This window comes from Phalacrocorax aristotelis, chromosome 11 (assembly GCF_949628215.1).
Source record: "Phalacrocorax aristotelis chromosome 11, bGulAri2.1, whole genome shotgun sequence".
NCBI classification, from domain to species: domain Eukaryota; kingdom Metazoa; phylum Chordata; class Aves; order Suliformes; family Phalacrocoracidae; genus Phalacrocorax; species Phalacrocorax aristotelis.
In genome coordinates this window covers 16,943,706-16,966,216 of record NC_134286.1, presented here as the reverse complement: position 1 = coordinate 16,966,216, position 22,511 = coordinate 16,943,706, and the positions used below count along the sequence as shown (strand labels likewise).

Genomic DNA, 22,511 nt, shown 5'->3' with positions numbered 1-22,511 from the left:
GAGAAGTCACATAAAAAATACAGCCACAGATGGCTTTTTATTTTCCAGTGCTCTGCATACACTGTAATAGTCCATGGGCAAGAACAGATTTGGACTGATGGCCCATGGAGTTGAGCCAATTAAAAAAAAAAAAAAGAGGGAGGTCTGACCATTACGTCCGGAAGCTGTGCTAACGTCAGGTTAGAGAACAGGAAGTGAAGACGAGTTCTTCTGTTATTTTGCCACTGAATCTCTGAATGACTTCTGGCAACTCTTTTTAACTCTTCTTTTGCATTCTGTCTACTGTGACTACTCCTGCATGCACTGGGCATTTCTGCTATTACACATACGATTTACATTGCAAACCAATCAAGTTCAAATTCTATTTTAAATATGTTTTAACACATTCGTCTTTAAAGAAAAGGCATAATGTTCCATATAGTATAAAGGAAATTAAAGAAAAGGTGTAATGGAGAAATTGATGTTCATATGCCATGGCTAGAAAATTGCTAGAATTAAGACATTCACAAATACATTGTCCAGCCTAAACATGGCACCATCAAATAGAGAAAGCACCTGCATCACTGGGGTTTGTTTTTCAGGGAAAACTCCCAATAGAACCTGTGAAAGGTCCTTGTTACCTATTGGTCCATGGACAGTGTGTAATAAGGAAAAAACCAGTGCCCTTCCCACACAAACCTCCTACCTTCCTAGTAGATGATTGACTAGTGATCAGCTCAGCAAGACCTTGGGACCAACAAAGCGAGCATCGCATTCAAGCTGTATCTTTCACCATGTGGTACAGCAAGGGGGACTCAGAGTGTGTCCTTGAAGCGTAACCAAACTTAGAATGAGTTGGGTAAAATAATTTCTGTGCAGACATACCCAGATTCTGAGTTACTTTTGTTCTGTATTGGAACGAAAGGGGAAATACAGACAGAAATTCAGTGGAATCCAAATTCCAGAATATTTTAATTGCGAAGTAAGAAGAGATTTCAGCATTTAACAAATATTTAACACATAATTCATCACAAAGTTCTGAGAAGCCTAACAATAATTTGAAGGCTCATATTTTATCACAACTGTGGAACTATCCACTAGTCACTCCCAGTAGCCATTTTGGGAACAACTGCTGCTTTACTGGAAAGCTAATCTGTCAGAAGGAAAACCCAAATTAACAGAGGAATGAAAATCCCATGTTTAAGTACCCCTCAGTGTGCATGATAACCCTCCAGTTACAGTAAACCCCTGCTTAATGTGTGGCAAGACAAACTTGAGACTAAGGGGACCATCACCCCTCTAGGAGAACACGAGGAAAAACAGTCAGGAAGCTTTTCCATTTTTGGAGAACATGGACAACTGTTGTTACAGGAGGACAACTGAATGAACATATTCTGTCTGGAAGGTAAAGGTGTGTATGGATTCTTCTACTCTGACCAGCATAAAAGTACTTGGCAAATGTCTTGGACAATGGGTCATTTTATACCCATGCAGTGTTCTGTTTGTCTGAAAAGACTTCATTTATGGTCTCAAGTGAGATACCTTCCTATTTGAAACCATGTAGACCTAAACATTCAGAAGGGAAAGGTTATAACAGGGAGCATAAGAACGTATGTTTTGTTTTATAGCTTGTGATAATGTAATTCCAGAAAGATGAACAAGCTTCACAAAGCAAAACCAAAAAGAAAACATCACATTAATGCATTTGAAGTTATAGGAGCTAATTCCTCTTCATATGCTTTGGTGTGACTTGAACACAGTAGCTACAATGCAGTATGGATCAAACCTGGAAGTTATTGATGAGTAGCCTACAAAGCAAATGAAACACGCAGCTTGTGAAGAGTTTGAAATCACAGCTGATAGGTTTATTTGAAACTACAGGACATATTCTTGCACAGACAGCTGTCTTCAGATCGGTATGGGCTACAGTCAAAAAAGTCTCCTCTTAAGAAGTATGACAATGAGGTCTTCTTATGCTTGTTGTGATTCTTAAAATCCAACAGCCAAGTCATCCTTTCCTACACATCTGTGGGAGTGTAAAAGGCCTCCTGAATCCATGATTTTAATTTCAGTAGTTTTCTGTGGGGAGTGAGGAAGATAAAGGCAAGTTCTACAATCATGAAAAATGAGAGAAAGAATTACGGGTGATACTACTGAGATAGAAATCCTGAAGGCAGGTAGGATAAGCCAATGCTTAACAATGGTGGTGTTAGAAAGCACGTGCCTTCTGAACTACCTTTGACAGCCAGATAAATCCTATAGTTCTATGGCCCACGGCCTCTGATGTCTTTGGGCCGTTACTCCATATCTTTGCTGCTGGGGGAAAACTTGTTGAGGCAATGATTGAGGAATGCATCCCTTCTTGGCAAAACTCTTAGGGACATACTTGTGGTCCCACAGCATTTAAATGAGACTTAAAACATGTGCTTCAAGTTAAGGGAGTTGTTCCAAGGTTTACTCATGGGGCAAAGAAGTAACTTAGAATAGGCTATTTCAGTTGAAAGGGACCTACAATGATCATCCAATCCAACTGCCTGACCACTTCAGGGGCTGCCTGACCATTTCAGGAACATCGGCCTGCGCTTAACTGTTTTCTTGACCTGGGGGTTTGGATATCCTCATACCTGTGACTTTCATCTGGCAGGCTGTACACAGCCTCTTCATCCTGGGGTCTGACTTGCACTATTAATGACTATACAGCTGTAGCAGTCTACAAGCTGTCTGCTATCATCACAGTGCCAGAGGTTTCTGCCCAGTAATGTCAGATTCCATTCAAACTGAACATACAGAAACTGTACATGAAACAAGAGTCAGGCATTTCCAGTTAGAAATCCATGAGATTACTGCTATTTAGCCCATTCTCATCAACCTTTCCACTTCCACAGAGTTAGTTCTGGAAGCTCAGTGGATACTTCTTTCTTGATGCACAGACTTCCAATTTTCTTCAAAATTATCCTTTAAATATCAGTAGCTATACCTCAGTTGATTAGTGAGAAGCCAGACGGCAGTTTTACTTATGCAAAACTCACGTTCACATTTGTCATACTAGAGCGCAGGAGTATTTTTTTTTAAATTTATTTTTTATTTGAGATATTGCAGAGCCTTCTTATGATACACATTGACGGCACTTCTGGTAGCAGGCTTTCAAAAATAATTAGTGTGATGAATCATAATCAGAAATAAGTGACTCTCACACCTATTAAGACAGTTATTTAAAAAACTGTTTTGATGAATCATGCAAAAATGCTCACAAACGGCATTATACTTTTTCATAGATATATTTTTTTTGTTTTCCTAAGTCTTACGAAAAGAGCTTGTCCTTTTAAGACTTGAATTGAAAAAGTATTTACATCATAACAGACATCATAAATGCTACATTGCAGTTCAGAGACGCAAAGTGGTGATGGTTCCCTGCTTTGTCATTCGCAAAACACTAAGGGTTTCAGATCTGTTCTGTAAACTCCCAATTTAAAAGTGTTCAGTCCTGGATCTTCAGTATGCTCCTTTTCTCCAAATCGTTCATTTCCTTCAGTATAAGGGCAACATTGTATCTCAGTTCTTGAAACTTTGCAACTGGTACCTGAAACAATATTCAGGTTAGAAAACATGAAACATCTCAGGAACTTTGACTAGGACTAGGGCATGCGTATGGATAGGGAACATTCCACAGTGTCATCCCAATCCCTCTTTTTTTTTTTTTTTTTTAAGACTTAAGACAAAGGATTTGAGGTTAATAAAATTCAATTAATTCAACTAAATCATCTGGGTGAAAAAGGAGAGTGGAAAAAACCAGAAATAACAATAACATAGTACATTTTCTATACTGCCTGATGTGAGAAGTGAAGTCCTCCAGAAGGTAAACTGATGGCTGCTGTGGTAAATTAAGAGAGTCATGGATTAGAAGGAATGGTAAAGACACTTGGAAGGTTGTGGATCCTAGAGAATTCTCAAGCAACAAATTCCAGATATTCTGCTTGTCCAGACTTGCAGGATAAAGTAATTGAGCCTCAAAGCATGAGACTTGGCAGCAACCTCAACAGCACAGAGGACTGGGTACTGTCTATGCATGGAAGGCAAAAGATTTTGATCAAATATACAAAACATTTTCATCTGTGCAGGAGACTCATGGACTTTCCTTTAGCATTTCAAGCCTGAGAAGCCAAATGGATGGAAACCTATTACCAGTTAAGGCAGAGAACAGCAACTGAGCACAGGCACAGACTGGGCGACACAGATCAATGTTAGTGCCGTGCACAAACACATGTGCTACCAACAGCAGTCCAGCTAGGCCCAGGCTGCTCTGCAGTGTACTGCCTAATTTACTCTACTTCTTTGACTACACTGAAGACACATAGTTCTTTTGACAAAGTCCCTTGTCATCCTTCTGCCTACTGTAGCACAGATATCAATTATGTGAGAGGAATCCAACATCTGATTTGCATTTTCCATATGCATCAGAAGTGCATAAAAAGGCATTACGTCCTCTTCACTTTTGACATATATACAACAAGACTCGAAATGCTGCAATTCCCATTGCTTTAAAAAAGAAAAAAAATCTTCATTGTCAGAAATCACACTGTGATTAAAAAACCAAACCAAACCCAAGAGACCAGAGCGTAGCTTCTCCCTGTGGCATACACATTTTAAAACTGTTCATAATGGAATTATCTTCTAGACTCACCATCTTACCTAAGCCCTGTTAGTTAGGCAGGACATTCTGAACGTGCCTGAATGAAAGGAATCTGAAGAGCTGAGGCCTATATTTGCTTGCATGTGGTACCTTGAACCAAAACACAGGTTTATCCCAAAGATCTACTAACTGTGGGAAGACCAGTCATCAGATACAGAAATAGTGTTTCAGCCAGACCTGGGCCCTTCAGATTTAAGCAGCAGCAGCAAGGAGGTGATTCTAAGAGAAGCATGTTGCTTGCTATCAGATATCCATACTTCTGTATATACTCAGCAGGCACACCAACACATCTCCACTGCAGAATAGCAAAGGGTCTTTGACCGACTTACAACAAAAAAACCCTAAAACCAAAACGATCAGGAACAATGCTACCAAGACCAAGACTTGACATTATACACCAGGAAACAAAGCCCCAAATCTAAACAGTAAAGAATACATGCTAGTTTTTATTCTCACAAGTGAAACTTACCCCGTTGTAAGGGGTTAACTTGAAGACCATGGCATCATTTAAGTTCCATGGAAGACCTCGAAAAGAGTGTAAGGGATGCTCTGAGCAGCACTGTCCACAGAGGGGTGAATTTAATCCCCTGTGACGTGACAGCCTCAATGCTTTGCAATGTAGCACAGATCTCGTGCCTTCCTCAATACTACTCGTGAAGCATTGTTGTGGTTCAGCCCCAGTCAGCAACTGAACACCACGCAGCCGCTCGCTCACTCCCCCCACCCCTGTGGGTTCAGGGAGAGAATCGGAAGAGTGAAAGCAAAAGAAAAAAAACTTGTGGGTTGAGATAAGAACAGTTTAATAATTAGAATAAAATAACAATGATAATAATAATAATAATGATATTATAAGGAAAAGGGAAAAAGGGAAAAAACCAAAACCACAAACAATACAACCGCTCACCACCCACTGACCAAGGCTGCCAGTCCCTGAGCCGTGACTGCTGCCTGCCTCCCCTGGCCCGCTCCTCCCAGTTAACATACTGGGCATGACGTTACATGACATGGAATATCCCTTGGCCAGTTTGAAACCACCCTCTTAGCTGTGTCCCCTCCCCTCCCAGCTTCTTGTGCATCTGGCAGAGCATGGGAAGCTAGAAAAGTCCTTGACTAGCATAAGCACTACCCAGCAACAACTAAAATATCGGTGTGTTATCAATATTATTTTCATACTAAGTCCAAAGCACAGCACTATGCCAGCTGCAGTGAAGAAAATTAACTTTATCCCAGCTAAATCATGACAAACATTCTAACAGTAGAATCAGTCCTCCTCTTTCAACCCACAGTGCTTCAGTGCTTCCTCCAGACTACTACTAACACATGAACTGAAGCCAAAACCTTTTGCAGAGTTGAAATGTAACAATGCCTGCTGTGCACTGAATTCCTGTATGCACCACCATGTTATTTTTAGAACAAATAGCATTCCTTTTCAAAGGTTAAAAATACGGGAGAATTTATGCCACCTTCTGGCAAGCCTTTACGTATGGTGTCATAAATACTGCCACTGACTAATTCTGACGTGAAAAGCGATGAGGTTTTTTTTCTTTCCTTCTAGCAGCAAGAAATGTACTGGACAAAAAGAATAAAACTACCTCTGCCACAGAAGAGAACGTTACCATTCTCTACCAATTGTAGGAGGTTTAGAAGTGTAACATACATTATATAAACTACCCCAGTAATTTTTCTGCCCTCAACAGCCACCATCAGGTCTGAAGGTTATAGCTGATAACAAAAACATGATTTTTGATCAAAAAAGACATTATGCAACAGTGCTTTTCAGTAACTAACATTCTTCTAACAAATGAGGTTTCAGCAAAATGTGTGTAGGAACAAGGTATGAAACAGGTTTGGTTGGCGTTTCATTATATATTGTGTGCAGCTACACTTAACATGAACAATTCCAAAGCAAACCAAGCAATGATAATGCACTTTTTACAAAAGCTTTAGTATTTTAAATAGTAATTCAACTTCCTACAAAGAACTTCAAGTGGTTTCTTTTTCATTTATTATGGCAATCAGACTTACTTCAAAGCGATGAGCTGTCCCATCTGAAAGCTTCATCATCATTAGAATGGATGGTTGAAGTGCACGGGCCAGTGAACTGAAATTATTTACATTATTAGTATTACAACAACAGACATCGGCAGTGTGATGAGTACAGGATTGTACATTAACAATTTAAGATGTTCATGTAGGATTTACATAGAACGTGAGTAGAACACGAGTAATCAGAGAGACCTGTACCTGACTGGCTGGAAACTCACGAACATAGGAGTCCCGTCCAATTTACCTCCATATTGAGACTAACAATTTTTTCAATAGTTTAGTAACTGCAAGTTTAGGAGCATTTTCATTTTACATAATAATCAATTTAGTGGAACTATGATAGGGATAAGAGCTGATCAAGTACTGATAGTAAAAATGCACAGTTTTCTTATGCAGTTTACCATATTGCATTAATCCTTTCCATCCCTCCATACTTTCAACTGCCATCTCATTTGGGGAATCAAGCTCTTCCAGTCTTCATCCTAAATTTGTGGGTTGTTATTTTATTTCATGACCCAGAGAGGGGAAATGAGTCATTCTTGTGCAGCTTCCATCAAACGGTGTTGCCAAAGCCTGCTCAGGTACTGACAGGCGCTACAGCCAGAAGCCATAGCTCTTTTGCAGAGGCTGTTGCTGGATGATAAACAAGAAATCCCAGGGGGAGGTTGACTGGAAAGGAAAATAAGAGGAAGGAAAATAGAAAAGGATAATGTATTGCTCATGTGTTGTTTGGAAAACGAATCATAGGATTTGCCTGCAGCTTGCAAGCATTGTGCTCGAGGATGTTTATCTGTACATTTTGCTCTCTTACAGGTACCGTTTTTTTTCTGCATAGCAATACCTGTGTGGTGCTTATAGCACTGTTCATCTGAGAGTCACCTGACCTAGTAACTCATGGCCATTACAATTTTCACTTAGAAGCCTTTTTTCTTGATTTCTGGAAGACTATCCCTGATTGATTACCCACATGCACGTCAGCTATGGCAGCAAAGAGACTGTACTCTCCCTCTGATGCAGCTATTCATGAATGTGGTATCAAGTCACTCATGCTAACAATTTACACTACTGACAAATACTGGATCATCTTCCAATTTCTTTCACCCTGGTCTGTCTTGGTTAGAACCAGAAAAAGACCAGACAGACAACAGGTTTCTGTTTCCTTCTGGCTCTAGGCAAAGATCCATCCCCCAGCTGCCTCTGCTGTGGCAGCTGGCAAGAAGCTATTCACTGCAGGCACAGCCAGGATGATCACAAAGGCTTTTACTCCTGTTCTGTGAAAGAAACTAGGAGGTAGATCAATGACCAACTGTGTAACTATGGCACTGTAAAGGTGCTGTTCTGAAGCCTTTCTCTGTAGAATCTATAGTAGACTCTACAGGTGATGGAAAGTAATTTTATCTAACATGTGCAAATACACATTGTAGTCTACTTGGGAAGTTGAAGAGATGATTTCCCTCCCCTGCTCCAGTGAAACTGAGAGCTTGGCTGGTCGCGTGAGGCTTAATCCATCTAATTTACTCCATCATCTCTGAGGACCTGTGGAGTTGTATCAGCTCCTCAAGTTTCAAAATATTGAGACTCAAACTTTGAGTGAGAAGTTTCTAGCACAGAGGCCTTAGAGATCAAAACAAATAAGGAGCCTAAAAAGCATCATTAGTAGAAGATGAAGGCGGCAGCCTGTTAGCAGGCCCATGTTAGCAGCAGCAACCTGTGTATAAACTGACTTGACTTCTCAGAAACACCCCTCCATATCTTACCATTTAATGCTACACGCCAATCCTTAACAGCAAGACACTTTTTAACACCATTAACATTTTTAAGCAGCACAAGAAGTCAGTTTCACCTTGGGCAAAATAATTTGTAGGGTCACGCAGGGTTCTCTTTTATACCTTGTGGATATAGCTACGTCCACTCTCCACCTGAAGTCCTGGACACTTGGCAGCCTACTTCCTTGTATCAGAGCTGTGCCTTCGGAAGCAGGACGCCTACAGAGCAAATCAGAAATGGGAGACTGAAATGCAAATTCATAAAAGAAACAAGAATCTAAAGAGAAAACAAGATTCCTCAGAACAAACCTGTCCGGAACCAGTTTCTCTCCTACATCTATCCTTACGTAGAGAGCTCCGAATGAGCAGAGGTTTTGTGTATTTAAGACAGCTGTGCTCAGATTACCCACTCTTCCAGTGCTTAACTATGGTCCACATTAAAAAAAAAAGAGACCAAGTGACTCTGTGTAGTTCCAGTAAACTGATGTCACTACAAAGTTTAGTTAGAGTCATTGTGGTGGCTGGCATATCTATTATTTCAGTTGTACACACCTGTGAGGCATAGAAAGGGATCTGCATCTATATTTTTACCTTCATGCAAATCCAATAGGAACAAGCAAGCAGGAACAAGACAGATGCCTTGAGCAAAAATGTTGGAATAAGATCACTGTGCTCCTTCAGCAGAAAGCATCTAAGTATTAGCAAGCAGCAATGTTTTAAAATATAATAATATTAGTGTGTACTTTGAAGCATACTTTAAAAAAAAATCTCGCAGTGGTTCTTACTAATCCAACATAATTTACAAGCTCTAAGTTCCTTACATAATGTTCACTGCCAACTCCAGCACAACCTTCAAGATTTTTGTCTAGTCTAATGTGTAAGAAGCCAAGGGCTTCGTTTATTACTCATATTGCAGGAAGAGTCAGGCCGATCAGCCTCAGTTTATTTCTGTGAGGAAATACAGCTATACAGTTGTCAGCTGTATACAACTGCAGATGGTTGATGACCTTTACAATTTTGACAGAATCTTGAGCTCTGGGTAAGTACATAAGCCAAATCTGATACAAAGACATACCCACCACCCATTTTTAGAAGTATCTTCAGAAGTATCTGCAGAAGTACCTTCAGAATGAGGTAACTCATCTGGTCCATTTGGGAGCTAGTATGGACTCTGTGTTACCTACTTTTTTTCTTTTTTTTTTTTTTTTTTTCTTTTTTCACTACTTGTACCGTAAATAACTGAGACATGGGACATTTCAAAGCTACTCCAGTACTTCCGCTAAGGGCAGGATAAAAAACGTTACATCCTTTATCCGTGGTGCTAGGCGTAATCTCATTACAGCCTTTACATCAGAAACGAATCCTCTCTGAGCAAATCAAGGACTGTAGGAAAGATAGCCTAACACCTGTACTCAGACTCTTGTGTGCAAGTTAGCTGTAGCCTTTAGAAACTGCCCAGAAAGATTCATGATTTGATAAGGTACACAGGACTGACAGGCTGAGATCCTCCAATACTCTTGCATTTAGCAAAGGCAATATAAGAAAGAACTTATCCTTTTTTGGAGGGGGTGGAGTGGTGTCAGAAGTGACACACATTCCTAATAGTATGATAAAGGAATGAGCAGAAAAAAATAGATCAGCTGGTTCTTACTCACTGTCAACTGCTGGATAGGAAGTAGGTCACCACAGCTGGGTGCAACCATGAGGAGCTGGAGTCTAGAATGGTCATTAGCAGGATTAAACAGTAAGAACAGGCCTTTCCCTCAGTGGCGAGCTGCTGCCAGGGTATTGCTTAATTTGGGGAATGCCTAAAAATAGCCACACAGCTACTGCTTCCTTAAGACATGCTAACTCCCATCAATGGAAGATAGTCTATTCAGTGCAGCACCAGCATTCTGGGGGAAGAAAGAGTAGAGAAAACAGGAGCATGTTGTAGTCAGCTGTGGTGGGAAAGGTCAGCAATGCCCAAACAGAGGGGAAGCTTCTGAGTATCGTTAAGCTATGGCATTTCTGTGGCCAAACCACAAAGCTTTAGTTCTGGTCAGAACTGCACTTCAGTACCATTCCCTCAGAAAGAGTCGTGGCTTTTATAGCTTAGTTTAATCTTCTGTCAGCACCTTCTCAGCTTGGACAAGATCACAACTGGAATTGCAAGAATCCTGTAAGGATGACAGAATGTGCATAGTCGCCAACATACATACAGAAACCATACAGGTCATTAATCAAGCCATTGATTTCTAAGTGGAATAGCAAAATGGAGCAGAGAAGACTCAATGGATCCTATATCCAAAACCTATAGACTATAATTATATTCTGTAAACACTCTGTGCCAGCTGCAATATACTGTCAGGACGTAATGCAGAAGATGGCAGTTTGAACAAGTAAAGCACCATGGATCAGCGAGAGACCATCCAAATTATACGTGGAAGGGACGATACACCTGATGGCAAGAACATAATCTGCAAAAGGATGCAACAGAAGAGCACTCACAAATGAAAGATTAGAGAATCTGGAGCAGCAGCTGACCTAACTATCAAAACTAAAGACAAATTCTGGATGGTTCCCTATGCACATAACAAGACATGCCTAGCGTGCCACTGAACAGGGAGAACGAATAGATTGGTATGTGTGAAATGCTGACAAATGGCACACAGAATGCACCCTCCTGGTAGAAACTAAAGCTACGTTAAAGTACTGCATTGTTTTAAGTATTGTAGACATTCAGACATGGAAGTTAGTGTTATCCTTCCCCTTAAAAGTTTTAATTTCATGCAGTTATTTGATGGTGCCAATTTGGCAAGTTTTTCTTTCCATTCAGTCTATATAGCGTGATGGAATTGTGGGGACACAGAAATACAAATGTCAAATTTCCAGTACTTCAGAGCTGTTGTTTAAAGAACGAAATTGCAAAAATAGGAAGAGATGCCAGGAAAAGTATTAAAAATGGATTTTTTTGATCATACTGAATTTTTGATCAGATGCTAATACTTCTCTTACCATCACAATTATATATATTTACAACTCAATAAGCGTATGTATGATTCAGTGTTACATTTAAGATTATAAAAGCAGATCTGTCTAGAAATCAAATCTGAGGTGCTCTTCTCTGGTCTCAAAACACAGAGTAAGATTACACTGGATAATCACAGCTTTCGAAATGAGAAAAAGCTAAATTTTCCAGCGTCGTGATTTCACAGTAGAAAACAGACAATCATGCATGCTTCAAATGACATCTAAATTTATCTTCTTTCTCCACTGCAAACAATATTTCCACTTTGCAACCATGAATTTTACATTCTTAACACCTATAATTCAAACAGAAGAGCAAAGAAGAGATGAGAAGGCTGAATTTATTTTTAATCCAAGAACCTTCAGCTTTAAGCCAAGATCTTAACCAAGGAAATGAAAAATATTTTTTAACTTTGGTAGCAGCATTCAGACCCTCTTGAGGGTAACTGAAATACCACAACTATGATTATCAGGATTCCATGCGGAATATTTGGAGCACCATTGGGTTAGTGATGCTATGTGCTGAGTGACCTCAAGTTTCACAGAAGAAAGTTTTGCAGATGCAAAAGGTTCAAGCAATTTCTAGATGTAGAATAAGCTAAATATGGTTGAGCAGAGAACCATACAGAAAAAAGGAATCCCTAGAATGGACAAAAGAGATAGGCTGCTCAAAAAGTTCCTGATTTAGTACTTCCTCTGGAGCTACGGAGGTATACTGCTTAGATTATGAATTACAGCTAGCAGAGCATTTGATATCTCATACATGTCATCAAGTCACCCAGTGAGAATTCCCAATTCAACTCTACATTAAGGCTTGATTAAATGCTATCTGAGAAAGCTTCCACAAGCCACAGCATGTAAAAGACACATATAGGTTGCCTTTCAGTTTTCCACTTTTGCTCTAATTCGCAATGATGATGATGATAAAAATGCTTCACTCTGCAATGCATTTTTCACCTGTAGGTATTAATGCACCTTACAGAGTCTATAGAACATTATAAAAACTGATGGGTGATAATCACAGAAAAATTGAAAATTGACATGAAAGCCTTAGTCTTGCATGATGGACATCATGGTATCTTGAATCAAAATAATGGGACAAATCTTGTCCTGCTGGCTGCACAAGGCATGATACATGAATATACTGACCTGTTACCAAAGACTATATTGGAAAAGTCCACGATGAAATCTTCTGGTATCCTTAAAAAGATGAGCAATACAAAATAGTTCAGTGTTTTGTAACCACAAATATACGGCCTTAGCTAAAAAAAAAAAAATAAAGTTATAGTACACAAAAAAATGTGTCAACATCTTCCATCTTACATTGCTTAAAATTGCCATCAGCTCTTATGTAAGCACTTCAGTATTGATTCACTCTAGGCTCTCAAAAGGACAGCCTATGTTTTTATATGAAGAACTCTAAGAACTGTATTACATCTTCCTGTCCTACCTAGTATGGCAACAGTGAGTTTCAGAAGATTATTTGCTTAACTTCTCTCAGTAAAGTCAAGGAAAGTTTTACTGATGGCTCTGACAAGTGCAGAAGGTGGGCCAGCAATGTGTGCTTTCAAAGATCCCAAACCTACACATTTCATTTCACTTTCACCTGAAGTGTAAGGAAAAGAAGACAGAATGGATTGCTCCCTCAGAAGTAAAAACAGAAGCCCTTGTAGCTAAGATGACTTACAGAAGTAGCATACCTTAACATGGGGAGGGGGGACAAGCATAAATTTGATGGGGACCATAATAACTGGTTGAATCAACTAACTCATGCTCCATCCACCCTATGCCTCTCCACTACTTAACCATTCCTCCAATGCTGTTGTTGCCTTACAAACAAGCTACTGTTGATTTTCAGTTCAATATATCAGGCAGTGAATTGCAAAGTCTGTGGAGCAAACGCTATCCATTTGGCTGCCTTTGCCACAGGGACTGTAACCTCCTACCGAGAGGCAGGTTGGACAAGTGGCAGAAGTAACTACTACTGCTGCCACAGTAAAATCTAGCACTCAACATGAATCAGTTCCCAGAGACATTACTCACCAGTGGCTTGAGAGACACAGCGGTACATCAAAGAAAAATCAAAGCAAACATGGAAGTTACCTGTCCTAAAGGGCTTACAGTGTCTAATGATGGGAGAAAAAACAACTCATCAACTCACACAGTGGGAAGATGAAACAGCAGTTATTAGAGCTTGAATCCTTAATGAAAGAAGCGGGTTTAAAACACATTCTTAAATGGTGCTGGATAAAACTGAATTCATATTAGCAAGGTGGTTATCTGAGGCAAACTGGGAAGTGAGGAGGAGGGACTAGACAGCGGTTTGTTGGCTGCATATGCCTTTCTTTCTTCCAGAAGAGACGACTCTGTTTCTGCAAACGTTACTTATACTTTCCATGCAAGTGTCTCACTTAACCCATCCTAATGGTGACTGAATCTCCTCTGTATGGAGTGGAAAAGCTGGAGACAGGGGCTTGCAATATGATTGTTACAATACCTATCACAATGTTTGCCTGACTGTAAGAGCAAGCGTTACTAAACCAGAGGCATTAATGCTACCTTCGAGCTTGCATTATTTTTGCTGTGCAGTTAATGATATTGACGAAAATTCTGTTCCTGGCTCAAGCAGCTGACACAAGGCCAGCCACATGCTAAGCGGATCAGACACAGAACACGGTACGCTCAGGCCTGAACTACAGACTGCAATCAGTTTTTGAAGGAACATTCCGAGGAAGGGACTCAAAGAGCAAGGAAAAAGGTGTGAGGATGTCTCAATCCCATGTTACTGGCCTGAGCCATAAAGTTATTAAACTACCTGAGAGGAGGGGAAAAAATAGCACCTACAATTTGGAGTGAATTTATTCTAACTGGCTCAGCCAGTCAGGCCAAGAAATAGGGGATACAGAATGGCAACCCTGTGAAACCAGTAGTACTGATCTAGTTAATCAGAATTGGCCACATCTGCCAGCCTCTCTCTCCACCAAAACTAGAAGCTAAGACCAGATGCATCACCAGGAAATTGAAAATTACAAGACTTCATATGGGTAGAATTAGTCCAATGTTCAGCTTCACTGAAGGTAAAAAACTAGAATGCAGAAGTGGAATAAAAAAAGGTAACCTGGCTCAGAGCTCAAACCTTTTAAAAGAAGGCACAGGAAAAAAAAAAAAAACAAAAAACAACAGGGGGTGGGTGGGGAAATAAGCCATTTTTCTGCCTTAAGATGCAAAACACCTGCCCTAACACCAGGTGCCAATAATGCCAAGACACTGCTGTTCAACCAGTTCCATGTGTTCTTCATGCACATGATGGCCCACAGCAGTCACTGCAGAAGGATAAGTGTCTGCATGTCATTAGTAAGCACCTTAAAAACGAGCAGGTATTTCACCTCCAAACCCAAGTGCATTGGGAAACAGGAAATGACATTTCCCATAGGATCTGAAGATAAAGGTGCTACCAAATTCACTAAGAATTCATTTATCATGAGAGTAGAATAAGCTATTTAGTCTTCCAAAAGTTTAGCTACAAGGTGAAGAGAGCTACTCACAGGAGATAAGACTGTCAGAGACGGGAGTTAGGAAGAGTCCCAATAATGTAAGAATCATGGGACCATAGTGGCAACGAGCAGCACGTAAAACATACAAGTCTGCACGCAGCACAAATGCTGTTACCCAACTATTGCTGCTATGTCAGTCATGTTAACCAGAACAACAAGATCAAAAAGATATATCAAGATATAAAAAGATCATCCAGACTGAAAAGCATCTTCATAGTTCCATGAATAAACTATAAAGTGAGGAGAAAAAAACCCAACAACTACAAAAGTGTAAGGTATTAAAGTGTGGTCGAATAACAAGGACGGGGGCCTGGGAGCCTGCATTTCTAGGATACAGTCAGGGTACGCAGCCAGCCCAGCCAGTGACTCCTGGCACTCCTGTACACCAACTTTCTCCACTGCTCAACAGAGGAATATTCACCCACTCCCAGAGAACTCGGCATGTTCCTCTTAGTGCTCTTCATTATTCCTTAATCACACCAAACACATTCCGCGTGTGCCTCAAACAACACCAACTCCCACTGGGTCAAAAGCAATTCATCAGTTTCTTACTGACCTACTTTAACCTGGGTGTCAACTCCATGACGTGGCAGAGGAAGCAGCTTGCATTTTAGTTCATAATACAAAAGGCAGGCCAAACTCCAGCACTGAGCTGCAGGCAAAATTGTATCAACTAGCAAGGCACCTTTCATCATGGCCCCAATTATACCTTTCACCGATTACACTCCGACTACATGTCTAAATCTGCAGCTTTCATTTGCCTGAAGTTGCTCATAAAGTAACCTACGCTTATGACTCTGCAGAAGAGTCTGGGGAGAAAGCCAATTTGCAGGTTAACAGACAAATAAGGATGAAAAAAAGACAGAATTAGAAATGTATCTATTTCTCCTAGGTAGCAATCTGAATGCTAAGAATTATGGGAAATTAGTATTTTAAAATAATTGGGTCTTGGTACAGAGGTTTCTCCAATGATGTAAACATCAACTGCTGTTACTCCCTCATTGCTACTGCATATGGAAATAAGGGAAAACCTATAAAGATTGTTAGCATCTGACGTCTAGCTTTTAGGAGAGATACTCTGAACAGACTGATGCAGATTTTGACTGAGTCCGTAACAAACGCTATGCTTTCTTGGGTAATGGGCAGGAGAGATCGTAGCTGAAGAAGGTGGTTGATTGCAGGAGCATTATATCATTGGCCTTTCAAAGAAGATAAAAAGTAGGGCAGTTTCTTAGCATCTGAAATGTTACCACTGTCTTACCAAACACGTTAAAAAATACCGCAGGGCAAGGTGGGACAGGCAGAGAGAAGGTCACTCACATTTGCATAACCTACATTACGGACTAAATTAGACCAATCTCGCCAGCATGTGAAATTTACTGCTCATGCTCAGTGCTAAATCAAGTCTTACACAACACCTGCTTTTTTTTTACTTCTAGCTTCACATGACATTTGGCAACAGATCTCTTATGTGTTATTTACAGGTAATTTTTATACCAACTTTGTTGTGTAAAAAAGTTGATTTCGGAAAGTAGTTATGTAAAAGTTATGAAAAACAAACAGATTAAAAACCAGGCATAAAGAGGCATACCTGAGCTCCTTTAGGTCTTCCTTAAAAACCTAGAAAGACAAGGTAGGTGAAATTTTACAGGCCATAGTCTTGCAAGATCATTTCTTACCTTGTGAATTAACAGTGGTTACTTGCTTGGCATCTCTCCCCAAAAGTTTTAGTCTCGAGTGCCAGTAGTTTTGAAGTGACAGGTTACATATTGAGAAAAATTACCCGAAGTGTTTAATCAAGTTGTGAGAAATTACTTGTAAAGACCTAAATCTCTTGGAAGCCTTTATTTTTGAAAACAACATCCCTGCCATTTCTTTTACGTAGCTATCCAGACCATATTCTTCTTCTATAGTAATTTTATAGTAATTATGTGCCCTTATTCTCAAATATGTTTTGCAGCAACTTGTTTAAACAGAAAGGAAGTGGTAAAAGATAAGCTTTAAATACTAAAAGCTTACTTTCACTATGTTTCCTGCAATATATGAGCTTTCCCAGTACGCCTGGGCAAATATGAAGAGAGTATCTTAAACAAGAGAGTGGTGGTGGAAGCCCAGAAGCGGTTCGTTTGCATAAAAATAAAATGAGAAGAGAAAAAATGTAAGGTGAAGTAACGTGAAAAGGAAAAGAAAATAGCCATGAAGAAGGACGAGGGGTTGGGACCATGGCAGACATGCACATATCCACAGAACATCCACAGTGTAGGCAGAAACAGCACTTTCTCCCAATTTCCACGATGTTGTTCTGGCCATAAGACCTTCCTTCCTCTATGGCTGACGTATGAAGAAAGGCAGACAAACAAATATGAACAATTTGAAGTGTGGACAAAACGAGCGGTACAGGTGAACACAGTTAGGGTAGGAGAGAGAGTTGATGCCAATGAAACAATGGCTTCCTCTGGGGTTTTACTTTAAAAGTGAAAACAAACATGCATAGTAAACAAGACGCTGAAGCAGAAAAAGATACAGGAATCTTTTTCCCAAAGCTTAAATATTTTTCCAAAAAGCTCACTCTAAATCCACCCAACAAGTAAAATATTAAGCTCTAGATTTTTAAGAGCTTCTTCCAACCACTTCAACTTGGAGCAACGTTTTTATGTGCAGCTCCCCACCTCAGCAAATAGGGTTTAGATGGTAACTCACATCTGACGTAGCTTTTAACTTATCAGGACTCCAAGTACTCCCAGAACTTACCTCTTGTTTGAAAGTTGATAAGGGGAGTCTCAGCGCTTCTCGGAGAAGGGTGTACATGCCAGAAATGAGGAAAGCAAGCTGCTCTTCTGAGAGATTAGTGCTTTCTGCGATCAGCTTGACAGATTCCTTGCAGTCTTTCCCTTCCAATGCATTAACAGTGACTGTAAATAAGAAAGCAAATCAAGAACCCTTTAAAAAGAGGAAGGCCAGGAGACTGTGAACATTAACAAAAACACATCTATGATTTTACTTGACTCAATGTACTGCCATTTTTCCTGATGTGAAACTGTCACTTCAGGTCTCTGTAAATACATGTGATCAGCCACCACCACCGGTCAGCCTCACAACACCTTACCAAAAGAACTTCAATGGATCAAGCTTTTGCATCGTAAAATTGAAGATGTTTACACTGTTGGAATTTGTTCCAGTGGGATAATGCAAAAAAGATACAAAAATTAATTGCTTATGATTCCAGATCCAACCTGAGCTTCTATCAACAAACTTGTGCAGATCAGAAGTCTGCTCACAGCTGAATTACACTTCTGATGCCCAGGATGAGAGAGGACTGAGAGAGGAAATAATTCGACACTGTTCTCCAACATTTCATGAATTAATTTATCTCGCAATGTCAGCAGAGACTAAGGATTAAATGAGCAAGGAGACAAAACTAAACCTTCAAGTCTTGTAGTTTGCACAACTGATGATAGCACAGACTTTAAAGGAAATCAGTGTTAACCCACACAGCACTATATACATTATGCATTAGAGTGTGTATACAGTAGTATACGCTAATAACTGGTGGGGGTTTATTTCAATCTTCATCATTCAGTTATTCTTTTCTCCATAGATGCACTGGCTTATAAAATCTCTGCTGTCATGTCAGCCTCTGTCCTGCTCTCTGATCAGTCTGGATGGGCCGCTGGAGCCACAGGAAGTCCCACCGTGGATGAAGAAAAGATTACTGACACAGGGCCATTGCAGGATCGGGGCATTAGATTGGTCGTTCATAATGAGCCACATTTAGTACTGTGAATAAAACATGAAAAGTTAAAAATGGCCAGCAAGTATTACTGAAAGCCAACATAAGAGATTAGCTTAATACTAAGGTTGAGGAAAAAATAAAAAAAAGAAGGGTTTTACCAAATGCCAAAAGGAAGGCTGGCAGTTTGATTGAGTTCCACTGGCTACTGTACTGTCTTCTCATTCTGAAAAAATTCTCTTTGCTTTCCACACTTTAAATGCACTCCAAATTCAGAGGCAAGCCCTGGACCATTCACGTGGCTGACTGAATTTGCCTGGCACTATGTGCACGGCAGATTTCACACAGTGTAGCTAGGACGTGCAAGGTGCTAGTACCAAGCCTTCCACGCCGTCTGAAAAAGGCTCTGCTCTACAACAACAAAACCAACTTTGAGAAGAGGCTGTTCACTGGAACAGCAGACACAGATCAGCACAGAGGCCTGCCTGCTAGGTCACACACGGAGCAGGAAACAGGTTGCTGTCTACTTACCTGCTTAGAGATGGCTTTGATCTGTCTCTTCAAAGGACAACAGTTGATTTTAGTTTTTAACTAGACAGTTTTAATGACGAGGACAGGCTGAGAGAGTTGGGATTGTTCAGCCTGGAGTAGAGAAGGCTGCGGCGAGACCTTATTGCAGCCTTTCAGTACTTAAAGGGGGACTATAGGAAGGATGGGGGCAACCTCTTTAGCAAGGCCTGTTGTGACAGGACAAGGGATAACGGTTTAAACTGAAGGAGCGTAGATTTAGACTGAATATAAGGAAAAATTTTTTTACAAGGGTGGTGAAACACTGGCCCAGGTTGCCCAGAGAGGTGGGGGATGCCCCATCCCTAGAAACATTCAAGGCCAGGCTGGACGGGGCTCTGAGTGACCTGATCTGGTTGAAGATGTCCCTGCTCACTGCAGCGGGGTTAGACTAGATGGTCTCTGAAGGTCCCTTCCAACCCAAACCATTCTACGAGTACTGGTCTTCTTTCTGTTGACCAACCCTAACACTGGTTAAAAATCCATGTCTTCTTTTATAATCGATTTGCATTACCCAAGAATACAAGACTTTTTAACCCAGTATAGCTCAGAGGACTCAGAAATATCAGCTGTACCAACATTTCCAACAGTTAATCTGAGGGAGAAAAAAAGGAATAACCCAAAACATCCCAACAAAATCTCACTGCTGGGTCATTTTGCTCCTAGTAGAAGCAGCTTGTGGTGTCAAATGTACACTTGCAGCTTAGCAGAGCCCACAGTAACGCTGGCCATACAACCCTGAGATAATGGGATGTAAAATGTGTTCATCTGATTCGTGTCAATATGGAACAATGCTAGAGTCACACAGTGAAGCGTGACCCTCTAGCATTTGACCGTTCTGTTTGTGCTTGTGTAACCGAGGGCCGTTCAATTGACTTGTTAACTGTCTTAATGGTTGGAATGTTGATTGGCGATTTAAGTTAATTGTTAAGAAAGAATTTTAGTTAGGAGTAGAAACTAACACCTGAGAATTTTAACAAGATAATAAATAATGCTTAGGCCAGTCAAGAGGGCGTTAGCAATGAATGCTGCATTGACAAGAAGCCTCCTAAAAAGATACAATTCAGTAGAACTTCAAGGACTAACAGCGGAAACACCCTGCTACAAAGGAGAGTGACCAAAAAGACTTGCCCCCACACACCCGTAAAGAGCATGCGGGCTAATCTACATGGCAAGCGTGGCTAATTTAACTACGGCTGACCAACGGCAAGTGGGATGCTTATCACTGACCAATGAGTGTAAACTTAGGCGTGTTTTTACTAATTGTTATTAATTAAGTAACTGAATATAAACTCTGTAATTTTGTATGACGGTATGCACGTTAGGCGGAAGGATCCCCCGTGCATCCAGCGCTGCTTGCTTGTCTCTATTCAATAAATTGTAAACTTTGATTGAAATTCCGTTGAAGGCTAAATTAATTATAACATGGGATATGCAGTTTTTACATCATGAACCGAGCAGGCATATGAAGCATCATCTAATTTTTCAGATTAGCTATTACAGTATCAGCAACAGCCTCAAAAACATAACTTGGTGCCAGCGCCAGAGCAATTTAGATTCAAGACATGATGCATTTCAACAGAATGTAAGACTACTGAACCTTTAAAGGGAAAACTGCTGCCCTGCCAGCTGTCAGTCGCAGCTAGCGAGACCAGAAGACAGCTGGGGATCTCTGCCAGCCCTGCATGACCCGGAGGCAGTCTCCATCGCTCCGGGGATGCGCATGCTGGGTGCACCCGTGCGGGAGGGCTACCTGCCCTGGCTCCAGGTGGTCTGGAAGGGCTGTTTGCTCCCCCTGCAGTAGGAAGCATTTATTGCACACCTAAATGTAGCTGGTAACTTACACCAAAACTGAACCCTGATGGGGCTCAGGAGACGCTCAGGCTTCCTGGCACTGGTATAACTCTCCGGTCCCCATTGCACCTGCGCTAGGCAGCAAACGTGGTTCAGCACCTGCATTCGCCTTTGTCCCAAACGCCTCTGCCTACAGGTAGCTTTATCGCTTTCAATTATCATAAGGAACGCGTGGGTACGTTGCCCAGCTTCTGACACCGTGCAGCAACACTTTAAAGACAAACCAGCCACCAGATATCTTGAGTCCTTGTTGACTCAAATCAGGAAGACAAAGCCTGAGAGGAAGTTACCTGAGAGACCACGCACGCAAGGGCCGCACCGCTACGCCGTGCTGTGCGGCAGCTGGCCACAAACAAGTCAGTCTTTGGCTCTGCTAACCAACTCTGCGATTATTCTGCGATTATTTTCCGTACAAGAATTGACTCAGCTCAGTAACTCTGATTTTGGCGGACAAAGGCATCACGAGAAAAATCTCACCAGCCTTGCCTTACCACGGGGAGACGCCTCACAGACAAAAATCAAATAGGCAGCGCGTTTTCAACCGTACAGCCCCGACCCCCGTGAGACACCTGCACTCTGAGGCTCCTTTATTTCCTCCCGCAGGTTACGAGGATACCCACGCGCTCTCCGGCTTTCACGGGCCCTACACGACCCGACGGCGACCCGAGCGCTGGCTCCGGGGCTGAGGGGCGAGAGGGGAGGGACTTTAACAGCGCTCGGTGCGAGTTTGGGGCCGTCCGTCGCTGCACAAGCCCGTACCCCATTCTCACGGATTTTACCGAATTTTAAAGTACAACCGAGAAGCGCCTTCGTGGCGTTGGACCCTCAGCTTGAGCCTCCTGCCGCGGAAAGGGATGGGGCGCGTCCCAGGCGAGCCGCAGCCCCGCCCACGCGCGGCAGGGCAGCGCGGACCCTCCGGCTGCCCCAGGACCCGCGACTCCCCCGAGGACTGGCTGGGCAACCCCTCCCGACCCTCCCGCGCTCACGCCGGAGGCTCCCCGCCTCGGGGCAGGGCGAACCCACGCGTGGGCCCTACCTTTGAGCAGCCGCCGGAAGGTCTCCTTCCCCACATCTTGCACGCTGCGGGCCATGGCCTCCACCTCGGCCGGCACCCGCGGCCCCAAGAAGCCGCCGCCGCGGCCCCCGCCGCTCTCGCCGTGCCCGTAGGCCGCCCCCGCGGCCTTCCCCACCGCCGCCGCCGCCATGGCAGCACGGCCCCGCTTGCCGCTGACAAGACGCACCGCCCCACGCAAGGGGCGGGCACGCGTGGGTCGCGCCCCCCCCGCCCTCCGCCGCGGTAGGGGGCGCTGTGCCGT

At 41.9% G+C, this 22,511-nt stretch overlaps 1 protein-coding gene across 1 annotated transcript; it reads right to left on the bottom strand.

Moving 5' to 3' along the window:
- Positions 1-932: 932 nt before the first annotated feature.
- COMMD5 (COMM domain containing 5) lies at positions 933-22,447 on the bottom strand. Its single transcript, XM_075107089.1, has 7 exons — positions 22,232-22,447; positions 17,796-17,956; positions 16,636-16,664; positions 12,640-12,690; positions 8,605-8,700; positions 6,695-6,770; positions 933-3,559 (listed from the first exon to the last, which is right to left on the bottom strand). Exons 1-7 carry the CDS (start codon positions 22,398-22,400, stop codon positions 3,458-3,460), a joined length of 684 nt encoding a protein of 227 aa, XP_074963190.1. The 5' UTR covers positions 22,401-22,447; the 3' UTR covers positions 933-3,457.
- Between the last annotated feature and the right edge of the window lie 64 nt (positions 22,448-22,511).

Bases quoted from the DNA above. Each gene is read 5' to 3' on its own strand.
- COMMD5 (XM_075107089.1), bottom strand. From the start codon at position 22,400: ATGGCGGCGGCGGCGGTGGGGAAGGCCGCGGGGGCGGCCTACGGGCAC. The intron at 12,691-16,635 runs GTATGCCTCTTT...CATCTTTTTAAG, and splicing joins GAAGACCTAAAGGAGCTCAG to GATACCAGAAGATTTCATCG. The intron at 8,701-12,639 runs GTCAGTATATTC...TTTGCTCTGTAG, and splicing joins AATATAGTCTTTGGTAACAG to GCGTCCTGCTTCCGAAGGCA.